This window comes from Panthera pardus, unplaced genomic scaffold (assembly GCF_024362965.1).
Source record: "Panthera pardus isolate Hobbes unplaced genomic scaffold, ASM2436296v1 HiC_scaffold_21, whole genome shotgun sequence".
Classification (NCBI taxonomy): domain Eukaryota; kingdom Metazoa; phylum Chordata; class Mammalia; order Carnivora; family Felidae; genus Panthera; species Panthera pardus.
In genome coordinates, this window is record NW_026526777.1 from 66,718,460 (window position 1) to 66,731,158 (window position 12,699).

A 12,699-nucleotide genomic window follows, 5' to 3' on the forward strand; every position below is an offset into this window, starting at 1 on the left:
AAATATTCAGTGTAGACACTTTCCCTGCCTTTCCCATGGAACTAATAGTTTTTAATGTGTTGCAGATATTTTAATTATTTAAATCTCTTTTTTTTGTTTTTGTTTTTTTTTTACTGTTTATTTTTGAGAGAGAGAGAGAGAGAGAGAGAGAGGGAGGGAGGGAGGGAGGGAGACAGAGGATCTGAAGCAGGCTCTGCACTGACAGCAGAGAACCTGATGCAGGACTCAAACCCACGAACCATGAAATCATGACCCGAGCTGAAGTCAGATGCTTAACTGACTGAGCCACCCAGACACCCAAGATGTTTTGATTATTTAAAAACAAATATTTATTTAATATAATATGGGCATGATGTGTTTATGCTATAACTGTAAATAATCCCCCCAAATTGTTACTCCTAAATTTCTTAATATGTATTTCCATATACAATGAAGTGCATAAGCTCTGTGAGTTTTTACATACACATATATGTCCCTGGAGCTACACTCTGACCAAGATACAAAATAGCCCAGCCCCTCACGGTGCTCCCTCATACAGGTACCAAGTCAGTACCCACCCCCTAAAATAACCAGTGTCTAGGTTCTATAACAGTATATTTGCCTGTTCTGTGATTCTGATAAATGTAATCATACAGAATGTAGATTTTTGTATTAACTGCCTTTGCCCATCATTATGTTACGTCTGAGTTACATGTTGATGCATATTAATGGTAATTTGCTCAGTTTTATTCCTGTGTGGATTTGCTGTATGTGTAGCAATTCATTTATCCATTATATTGTTAGTAGACATTCAGATTGTTTCTGATTTTTGAGTGTTTGAATAAAATATCTTTTTGTGCATACCTTCTCCATGGACATATCTTTTGTGTTATCTCTGGTATTCCCTAAAAGATAATGTTTCAAAATTACTTTTTTTGTTACCCGTTTCCATGGATAATGCCAATCAAATTATCTTTCATCATAACCTATTTCAGACCATAATGACATAAACTAAAATTTGAAAAGTGTGTGTGTGAAATACTCTTTGTATTATTAGCACAATGTTGACATTTTTTCCCCTGGATCTCAGCTTCTTTGGGGGTTTTCAATAATATTTGGTTATCTGAGGAGCTACCACATTATATAGCTGCCCTTTGAACTGTGTGAACCAGTGCTAATGTGTCAGCAGTGGAAATGTTCTGCACTAATTTTAGAATCCGGAGAAGCTATATTTTATTTTTACAGCCATTTCAGTGACATTTGTTTGGAAGCATATTGCTGCTGTAATTTTTCAAAAATCTTTTTTTTTCTCTTTTCTTCTACAGTCCTGTTTTGTCCAAACATAAGGTAAGAGACAGTTTCCTTGAAAATATTGATGGAAAAAATGTTAAGTGTCCTATGTCTGTTGTATGGACTGTTTTAGGAAATAATGAAACGCTTCTCAAATTATTTTCAGATTTCTAATTTAATGTAGCAGTTTCCCCAAAAGTTTTTTTTTGTTTTATTTTGTTTTTTAACTTTTTAGATAGCAGCCGTAGAAAAGCCTCTGGGAAGGAAATGCTTTACACCATTAATAGTTTCTGAAGATCCAAATGAAAGAGGAACCACAGCCAAAGAGCCGGGTATGTTTTCACATTTAGAGAGGGGCGTAAGAGACGCCTGCCTCTTACATTTTACAAGTGTTACAAGGACTGTTTTTGCATTTACATTTTTTTGCATGCGTATACCTCTCCTACCAGACAAATTGCAAAGCAAAATTTTTTTTATATTGTGTAACTCTATTTTTAGATGCCTAGTAGTAGAAATTATAACATATAAATTCTTATAAAAACAAACTTATTTCTGTGTGTTCAGTAGGTAGCTATATATATCTAACAGACTGACAAAACTGTACAAAAATGCTCTGAAACAGAGTTAGTTTTGGCATATTTGCACACCCTTTTTTGTTTAAAAACCAGCAATTATTATAGAGACTTTACCAGGAATTTGTGCTGTAAATCTAGATATTTTAAGAAGTCTTGTTTCTTGGTAATTCATCTATAGCGATTTATTCTCTTCCTTTTTGTATTTTCTAACACATGGTGTACTTTAACTTGCACGTGTACATTTTTGAAGTATTTATGATATATTTTACACCACTTCTTGTCTTACGCCCAAAGTTTAAAGATTTTCAGAAACTCTTTCTTGCAGTACTAATGGATGTACACTACAGAAACTTCAGAAAATAAAGATAAATAAATACACTTTTGGGTGTTTATTTTTCCTGAAATATGATTTTAGTACTGACTTCTACTCTGAGGCTTTATGTCCCTGGACCTGAGAGCCCTGCTTGTAAACAGGCAGCATCAGGTGTTTTGACTGAGTTGCCTGAAGACATAGGAAGAGGAGGAGGGGGAGGGGGAGGAGGAGGTGAAGAGGAGGGGGAGGACTGAGAGGGGGAGGAGGATGCCTTCAATTGAATTTGCCTTTCTCTCTTTACAAGCCTTTTTCCCCCCTACATCTTTACCCCCTATTCTTCATGAGGGGAATTTGGGATATTGCCTTAGGTCATTCCTACTATATACTCTGTTCTTCCTGTCTCTTCTTTTTTTTTTTTTTTTTTAAGAAATTGGATCTTTCTCCAAATAAAATTTTATTTTATATTTTGCATTTTTGTTTTTTAAAAAAATTATTTTAAGTTTATTTATTTTTTGAGAGAGAAATAGTGCAAGCGGGGGAGGGGCGGAGGGAGAGAGAGAGAGGGAGAGAAGGAACCCCAAGCAGGTTCCGTGCTGCCTGCACAGAGCCCAGTGCAGGGCTTGAACCCACGAAACTGCCAAATCATGACCCGAGCTGAAACCAAGAGTCGGATGCTTAACCAACTGAGCCACCCAGGAGCCCCTTATATTTTGCATTTTTAAATGCAAACTTCTCTTTCTACTTTTCATCCCTGATCTTTAAAAGAAAAAAAAAAAACAAACTCCTACAAGTAAGCACCTGATTTTTTTTTTTTTTTTTGAGTATACTTGACACAAAATGTTACATTAGTTTCAGGTGTACAACATATTGATTCAACAATTCTGTACATTATGCTATGCTCACCACAAGTCTAGCTACCATGCGTCACCATGCAATACTGTTACAGTACCACTGACGATGTTCCCTGTGTTGTACCTTTTATTCCTTTGACTTCTTCATTCCATAACTGGAAGCCTGTGTGTCTCATTTCCCTTCACCCATTTTGCACAACCTCCCACCGTCCTCCCCTTTGACAACCACCAGATTATTCTCTGTATTTAATAGGTCTGATTCTGCTTTTTGTCTGTTTATTCATTTGTTTTTGTTTTTTTAGATTCTGCATGTGAGTGAAATCATGATTTTGTGTTTCTCAGTCTGACTTGTTTCATTGAGCACAATACCTTCTGGGTCCGTCCATGTTATTGCAAATGGCAAGGTCTCGTTCTTTTTATGGCAGAGTAATATTCCCCTATGTATGTAGACCACATCTTCTTTATCCATTCGTCCAGCAGTGGACACTTGGGTTCCTTCTGTATCTTGGCTATTGTAAAGAATGCTGTGGGGGCGCCTGGGTGGCTCAGTCGGTTGAGCGTCCAACTTCAGCTCAGGTCACGATCTCACAGTTTGTGAGTTCGAGCCCCGCGTCAGGCTCTGGGCTGATGGCTCAGAGCCTGGAGCCTGCTTCCAATTCTGTGTCTCCCTCTCTCTCTGCCCCTCCCCCATTCATGCTCTGTCTCTCTCTGTCTCAAAAATAAACAAAAAAAAAAAATTAAAAAAAAAAAAAAGAATGCTGTGATAAACGTAGAAGTGCACATCTTTTCAAATTAGTGTTTTCATTTTCTTTGGGTAAATACCCAGTGGTGGAATTGTTGGATCATATGGTAATTCTATTTATAATTTTTGGAGGAATCTCCATACTATCTACCACAGTAGCTGTCTCTTTTCCAGTCATTTCTATATGACAAAGCACAGTACAATGAGCTTTATAAAGATCTTAAAGAGGAGACATTCACAGATAGCACCCAGTTTGGACGTGGATGTGTCTCCATGGCCCGTTGTCTGGGAACAGTGGTGTTACTGGCTGATTGACTTGACCAGTTAGTACTGGTTGCTGCACAGGTCAAGCTCAGCACTCCTTGTAGCGGCATCTGCTGGGAGATAACGTGGTGTACAGATGAGGAGACGCTGAGCTTCCACATTTAAGTAGCTTGCTTGTGCTTTGATTAACGTCTAGAACCTGGGTCTTCTGGTTTCTGACTGAACACAGCAGCCTTCCGCTGAGTAAGTTGTATGCATTCCCAAAGGCTTTCACAGCACGGGCATCTCACTGACCTCCATCTTATGAGGAAGGTATGCAGGAAATTCTGGGCAGAGAAATCTTGCCAAGTCTGATGAAACAGTATCTTTTAAAGAATCATGTCCCCTTTCCCAGAACTGACTGGTTTCCTCAGATTGGTTATTTTCTGAATAAATGCACAGAAATGTAAGAACGTAAGAAAAAGAAATATGAAAATAGTCCTTGAAATGATTGGTATTTGACACTCCTTGGTGGCTCAGTCAGTAAAGGCCCAACTCTTGATCTCAGCTCAGGTCTTGATCTCAGAGTCATGAATTTAAGTCCCACATTGGGCTCCATGCTGGGAGGGAAACCTGCTAAAAATTTTTTTTAATTAAAAAATGAAAATAAATGATTGGTATTAAAGATATTTTTGTTTTACCTCATATTCCTCATTTTTGCCAGCGTCCAACATGTAGTACCATGTAGACGTTTGTTTCCCTTTTCTTTTTCTCCATATTCCTTGCTCTTGCCATTTTTTTGTGTAGTGGTTAAAGATATTGTTTCTGGAGCCAGATTTGTCTGGCTTGAATCTTGTCTCCACCACTTAAAACTGCGTGATCTTAGGCAAGTTGCCTAATTTCTCTGGGCCTCCCTTTCCTCAGCTCCACAATGTGGACACGGATAGTACTTAACATCATAGGATTCTTATATGGATTAACGTAGTCATTTCATGGGGAGCCTGGGTGGCTCAGTCAGTTGAGCGTCTGGCTTCGGCTCAGGTCATGATCTCATGGTCCATGAGTTCAAGCCCCATGTGGGACTCTGTGCTGACAGCTCAGAGGCTGGAGCCTGCTTCAGATTCTGTGACTCCCTCTCTCTCTGCTCCCCCTCGCCCCACTCATGCTCTGCCTCTCTCTCTCTCAAAAATAAATAAACATTAAAAAAATTTTTAAGTAGTCATTTCATGTTAAGAGTTTAGAACAGTACCTGCACAAGGTAAGAACTCCGTATATGTGCACTAGTCTTTCTCCTCCTCCTCCTTCCTTCCCATGTTAGCACTGCCCCTGCCACTGGTGTTCTGTTAATGTTCTCTGTTATTCATACTTTTATAATTAATCGACATTATTATGTCTTCAAGTAATTTACATAGTATTTTATATTTTCAAAATAGTTTTATGTGTATTTTTGCATCTGTTCCTCTTACCAACCAATATAAGTTAGGCTGAGTCAGTTTTAAGAAACTCAAGGAAGTGACTTATCCAGGAATAGAATTCATTAGAACCCAAAGCTAGATCCTGGTTTTCTGACCCTAAAGTCCCTGCATTTTTATTAATTTTATATTTTCTTTATTTTTATCAAGCAGTATTTTATATGTAAAAAATAATATTCATTACATAATACATGAAAACAAAATGAGGACCTGTAAACCTAATGCCCAACGAAGGATTAAATTACTGTCATTTCTGTTACGAGTACCTTTGTGTTCTTGTCTGTTCTGTCTCCTGCTTTTACCCCACCTCTGAGAAAATTATCATCCTTCCTGAGTTGTTTTTGTTAATGTTTACTTACTTATTTTGAGAGAAAGGGAGTGTGTGTACGTGGGAGGAGCAGGGGTGGGTAGAGGGGGAGAAAGAGAATCCCAAGCAGGCCTCGTGCTGCCAGTGCAGAGCCAGATGTGGGGCTCATTCCCACAAAGCATGAGATGATGAGCTGAGCTGAAATCAAGAGTCAGATGGTCAACCGACTGAACCACCCAGGCGCCCCCATCCTAAGTTTTATACTTATCTTTCCCTTCTCATCTTTTAGCAACTTCATTGAGGTACAATTTCCATGCAATAAAAATATACCCATTTTAAGTGTGCAATTTGAGGAGTCTCTACAACTGTATACACTCATGTAACTACTACCCCAATGAAGATGTAGCACATATTCATCACTCCAGAATCTTCCTTCCAATCCTCTTTACTATTAGTCCCTCCCACCTCTAGTCCCAGACAACCCAGTGCTTCCTGTTACTATTGGTGGGTTTTCCCTGCTTTAGAATTTGATATAAATAGAATTTATCAGCATACTGTTTTTCAGAGTCACCGTATTGTTATATGTGTGACTGGTCCATTCCTTTTCATTGCTGAGTGGTATTCTGCTCTTTGTGCCACAATTCGTTTATCCGTTTGACTGTTGACAGTCATTTGGGTTGTTTCCAGGTTGGGGGTATCATGATTAAAACTTCTAGAAAGTCTTTAAGTCTTTTTGTGGATATATGTTTTCATTTCTCTTGGTTAAAGAATTGAGGGTGGAATTGCTGGTCATAGGGAAGGTACATGTTTAGTCCTAAAAGAAACTGCCAAGCTGTCTGCCGTTTATACCATTTTATAGCCCCCCCAGCGGTATATGAGAATTCCAGTAGCACCACATCCTTGCTGACATTTAATGTTGTCAGTCTTTTTTATGTCACTCATTTTAGTGGATATGAATATCATTGTGGTTTTAACTTGCTTTTCCCGGATGACTGGGTATGTACATTTTTAGTTTTGAATTCGCTTCGGTAGAAGCTGTACATTATCAACATTTCGTGCTTAGTTTATTTTTTTTAGTGGCCTGTGAAAACTTCTTCAGTCCCGATACCACTCAAATGTTTGTACTTAAAGTTAATTAATGAGGTATTCAGAAAGTATAAGATGTGCTAATTCATGCATGTTTTACTCTTATTATCATGAATTGCAGGGGGGATTTTAACCCTAAAGAGAATTCATGGGAGGGTTGCCTAGCTGGCTTATGCAGAAGAACTCGAGACTCTGGATCTCAAGTCCTGAGTTCGAACCCCGCATTGAGTGTAGAGATTCCTTAAAAAAAATAAATAAAACTTCAGAGAGAGAGAGAGAGAACTCATTGGGGAAAGGGTAACTCAGAGACGTGGACATTTCTGAGATTATGTATTAGAACTTAGGTTAAGTCTAACTTCTCCTTTTAGAAATACTCTTTAATTCATTACGTATGAAGCATCTGTCATGCACTCAGCTATAATTCCATTTTTATTTCATCAGAGTTCTTATTAGTAGGTGTGAAGTGAATGCAGTAAGAAGTGACAGGCTTACCTCACCAGATCCTTGAGTTCAGGAGCACCGGGTAACAGAATTTCGTGCTAAGTGTTAACACAAACATTAACAATAATAAGTGTATACTAGAATGCATACTTGTCAAAAATTCAGAAAATATTTTTATTTATTTATTTTTACAATTCTTTTTTTTTTTAATGTTTATTTTTGAGAGAGAGAGAGCGAGAGAGACAGAGCATGAGCAGGGGAGGGGCAGAGAGAGAGAGGGAGACACAGAATCTGAAGCAGGTTCCAGGTTCTGAGCTGTCAGCACAGAACCCGACGTGGGGCTCGAACTCATAAACTGTGAGATCATGACCTGAGCCAAAGTTGGACACTCAACCGACTGAGCCACCTAGGGCCCCCTGGAAAATATTTTTGATTAAACATAGTGGATCATACATTTACCTTCACTTTTTCTTGGAACACCACTGAAATGTCAGGGATTTTTTTTTTTTTTTTTTTTTTTTTTTTTTGAGAGAGAGAGAGGTGGGGAGAGACACAGAATCTGAACCAGGCTTCAGGCTGTGAGCTGTCAGCACAGAGCCCAGCGTGGGGCTCCAACCCACGAACCGTGAGATCATGACCTGAGCTGACGTCAGACACTTAACCAACTGTGCCACCCAGGCACCCCAGAAAGGGATTCTTAACCCAGAAACCCACAGTGACCGAATCGGTGAGGAAGCAGCAGCAGGAGATGTGACATCCAGAAAGTTCTGGAAGCTGGAAAGCAAGTGGATGGGTGGCAACTGGCTTATTACACCAGAGAAGGTGGATAACTGAGCGTCTACAGAGAGAATGTTGAGTTCCACCTGGAAGGATTTGGGAATGGGAAACATGGAGGTGTCTCTAGGATCAAGCATACAGGGTTGGGCTGGCAACAGGAGGTTGGGCCAGAAGACTATACAGGAAACACTTAGATGTTTATATGTCCTTTCTGCCAAGCAGGAAGCTGAGGTTTATTTCTTAGAGCACCTGAACTAGAGGCGATGTGGACTTGGATGAGGCACAACTCAAGGAAGGGTATTCTACAGAAAATGAGGATGGAGTGAAGATCTTATCCCCCGAATGGCAAGCACCTTAGCCTGCCTTCTGCAGTTAGTATCTAGAACTGTGGCCGGCTGGTCTCTTGCTTCCTCTGGGGGAAACCAACTGCCTGTCCAAGAGATAAAACCTCCAGATACTCACATTGAAGGCCTTCCAGCAAACGGCCTAGACCCTCTTTGTCCCACACTGAGGACCAACTCCTGGAGAAGACTTGCCTTTAAGCACAGAGCTGCTTGTCGCCTCGGATAGGAAAGACAGAAGCCAAGTCAGCCGACAAACCGAAAGCAGCTCAAAGGAAACAGAATGGAGAGAACAGATGAAAACCTTTTAAAAAATGAATGAACAGTGTCACAAGTTAGAGTATTGTATATATGAAAATAAGAATAAGCTGTTTTTTAAAAAAGAACATTCAGAGAATTAAAACATTCTTAGAAATTAAAAGATGTGATGACCACAAGGAAAAATTAATTAGAAGAGGTGGAAGGTTAGAATTGAGGCAGCATCCCTGAAAGTCCAGAGGCGGAGAGAGGAGTGGTGTGGCAGAAAAGGTAGAGACGGTGAGTCCGAGAGGCCCGAATCCCAATACAGGCCTTCTAGAGGGGTGGGGCGCCTGGGTGGCCCAGTCCGTTGAGCATCAACTCTTGATTTTGGCTCAGGTCCTGATCTCAAGATTCATGAGCTCAAGCCCCGCATCGGGCTCTGGGTTCCGTGTGCTGACAGCACAGAACCTGCTTGGGATTCTCTCTCTCCCTCTGTGTCTGCCCCTCCCCTGCTCATTCTGCTCTCCCCATCCCCCACCTCTCTCTCTCAAAATAAATAAACTTAATAAAGAAAAAGGAAGCAATAGGGGACAAATGATTAAGCAAGTTTTATAAGAAAATTCCCAGAATTGAAGGTCATGAGTTTCCAGGTTGAAAGTCTCACCAAGCACCCAACACAAAGAAAGAGAAATTTCACGAAGCTTCAGGGCACCAGACGTAAAGAAAAACAACCAAATCTTCCAGGAACAGAGTGTAGGTGACAGGGACTGGTATTCACATTGGCAGAGAGACTCTATGACCCTACCAAGCACTCAACACGGCACAGCAGTGCCTTCACAGCTGTGAGAGGGAATGACTTCCAATGTAGAAAACTCAACCCAACCAAAGTTTTAGTCAGGGGTGAAGGAATAAAGACTTTCAGATATGAACAATCTTAAGTTTACCTTCCGTGGACCGTAAAAAAATTTCAGCAGAGAATAAACAAAGAGGAAGACCTGGGATTCAGAAACAGTGTTCCCAACACAGCCAGAGGGGATTCCAAGAGGAGGCCTGTGTAGCAGGCCTAGAAAGCCGCCCTGGTTAGGGGCTCAAGAATATGTTGTGGGTTTTTTTTTTAAGATTTTTTAAAATTTTAAGTAATCTCTATACCTAACGTGGGGCTCAAACTCACAACCCCAAGAACAGGAGTTGGATGCTCCACCAACTGAACCAGCCAGGTACCTCACAAAAGATATGTTGTGGGGTTTTTTTAAGTTTCTTATTTTGAGAGAGAGAGCATGTGCCCATTAGCAGGGGAGGGGCAGAGAGAGGGAGCGAGAGACTCCAAGCTGTCAGCGCGGAGCCCGACACGGGGCTCAAACTCATGAACTGTGAGCTCATGACCTGAGCCAAAATCAAGAGTCAGACGCTTAACCGACTGAGCCACCCAGACACCCCCCCCCTTTTTTTTTTTTAACTGAAGGAATGAGGCGGTTATCACCAAGCAAAATAAGGCGGAAATGAGAAAGGAAAATGTATCACAGTGCACAGTGTGGGTAGGTTGTGAATAATATTTACAAAGCCATAGCAGTGTGAACATGTGAGTATTGATTTGCCCCAGAATTGTGTTGCACTGTAGTGGGAGGCTAGAGCCAGAGGGGGCAGATCATATATCTTTGGGGGAAAGGAACAGAAAGAACCGGAGAACTGAACCTCTTCCGTGGTGGGTAGTGTTCAACACCGAAAAACCAATAGAAATAACAGCATAAATCTAATGTACAAACATAAGGTGAATATGAGAGGAAATAGAGCCAGTAAAGTTCAGAAAAATACCTTTTAGCCTTTGAAAAAGGGCTTTTTCGATAATCATGGAGACGAAGTTATTTGTTCATATTCTTAACATTTTTTGAACAATCTCTGTTCATTTCTGTATGTAAAGGGTCACTCACTGACTACTTGGGGTATTTCCTGTGTCTAAGGACACCCGTTAATTCCAGCAGACGCAGCTCCCATTGGAGAGGTGTAGAATTGTGTCGTGTCACACGTATTACTCGTACGTCCTTTCTCTTCCACCCCGTGCAAAGTGTTGTTTTGAACCTTGAAACAACTTGTTTTTTCTTCGTCTGCAGAGAGTGAAACTTGTCTTGGCAGGGAGCCCAGGAGAGCAAGCCCGGAGAGCGGCGGCTGCTGTAATCAGATGGACAGGCAGGCGGATGCCTGGAGCTTTCTGGTAACTGCAGGCAAGGACCACACGGCGGCGGAGCCGCTCTGCCGCGCCCAGGCCGCCCTGGAGCTGCGCGCCCAGCCCCCGGGGGCGGCCGGGAGCAGGTCTGAGGACGCCCGCCAGGGTGACAGCCGCCTGCAGCCGGCTCAGACGGTCGCCTGCCGAGATGCGGCCGAAATAGAAGGCCCCGCCGCGGACCCCGGAGCGTTGCTTCCCAGCGAGTCGATGATCGAGCCCTCGGTCTTCCCAGGCTCTGACCTCACGCCACCTGCGTTGAGTTCCGAGGGAAGGTATTCACAGACTCAGAGAAAGGAGCTCCGTTTGCCACTTAAGGATGCTTCTGAGGCGTTGCCCGCGGACCGGCTGGAAAACAGTGAATTAGATGAGCCGCAGCAACCTGATCTCACAGACAGCGATGGAAAATCCCCACGGGGGCCGGCCGGCTCGGAGCGCTCCCAGAGTGTACTTGGTGAGAGCACTGGGGTATCCGACTTAGGCGCAGGGCGTCCGGAGGGAGGGGGGGCTGCCGACGAGCGAGTCAGCAAAGAAACCGAAGACTATTTGAACAGCCTTCTACAAGGATGCTTGGAAGACACCGAAGACGCCCTGTCATGTGAAGACCGAGAGGAAGACTCGGACCTCCTTCCAGATCTTTCTCCTGAGGAAGCCTCCTACAGCCTGCAGGAGAATCTGCCTTCTGACGAGAGCTGTCTTTCCCTTGATGATCTCGCAAAGAGGATAGAGATTGCAGAGGTAAGTTTGGCATCTAACAGAAGCACAGTGAAAAGTCAAATGGAATTTCAGACGCACATCTATGCTAAACAGTGCCTGGTTTGGGGAAATTTTCCCTGGTTTCAGACATGAGAGGAGAATGGACTCAACGTAAACTTTTAATAATTAGTAGTTTTAATTTTTCTGTATGGATCAAATAAAATGACTTTTGATCGCGATGTTTATACTTCAGGAACTTAGTGTATTGCATGCCTCCGGGTACAGTAAGCATTAGGAACACCGTTATTTACACTGCTGTGGCTTTTATTTGACAATTCTGGCAATTATGATCAAAACAAGATTCGTTACAATCTTGTAAGGAAATCTCATCTTTTTTCCTCAGACACCTAGAAGATAAAATACATACTATTTCTTCTTATTATTAATATGTTTTTTTAATTCTTTAAAACAATACAGCAGAACAAAGGAAACATTTAAAAATTTTTTTTAATATTTACTTATTTTTGAGAGAGAGACAGAGACAGAGTACCAGCCAGGGAGGGGCAGAGAGAGAGAGAGGGAGACATAAAATCCGAAGCAGGCTCCAGGCCCCACGCTGTCAGCACAGAGCCCGATACGGGGCTTGAACCCACAAGCCACGAGATCATGACCTGAGCCGAAGTCGGATGCTTAACCGACTGAGCCACCCAGGCGCCCCTAAAGGAAACATTTTAAAATACAAGAAGACAAGGAGGTACTGGATAGATTTTTAAGCCATTAAGTTGTATGTTGTGAATCTTCTCTTTCTGATTGTATTCGTTTATAAGCTGTAGGTCTGAACAAACTTAATACTTGCTACTTGGCTAAAGCCAAATGTTATAAATAATCCAGAGTTTCAAAGTTTCTCCAAACAGTCATGAAGCTGGTCAAAACAAAACAAAAAAATGGTGGAGAGGATCCAGGTGACCATTCTCCTTTGTTTGATAATACCGTTTTTTAAAGCTCAAGAGATCAATAAAGCCATACCCGAACCGAAGCCCCTCAGGAGGGTGGCCCCTACGAGGAAAGAGCGGAGTCTTATAGTCAGCTGTGGGTCAGAGATGGACCCCACTAGCCACCAGCCTACAG

The 12,699-nt window shown here is 41.8% G+C and overlaps 1 protein-coding gene across 4 annotated transcripts in view; it reads left to right on the forward strand.

The window, feature by feature from the left end:
• CNST (consortin, connexin sorting protein) overlaps window positions 1-12,699 on the forward strand; it is a 118,643-nt gene that overhangs the window by 87,092 nt on the left and 18,852 nt on the right. For all 4 annotated transcript variants that reach the window (XM_019422396.2, XM_019422404.2, XM_053909418.1 and 1 more), the window contains 3 exons: window positions 1,305-1,326; window positions 1,505-1,601; window positions 10,766-11,613. In XM_019422396.2, coding sequence (XP_019277941.2) covers window positions 1,305-1,326; window positions 1,505-1,601; window positions 10,766-11,613 — 967 coding nt within the window. The remainder of the gene's footprint in view (window positions 1-1,304; window positions 1,327-1,504; window positions 1,602-10,765; window positions 11,614-12,699) is intronic.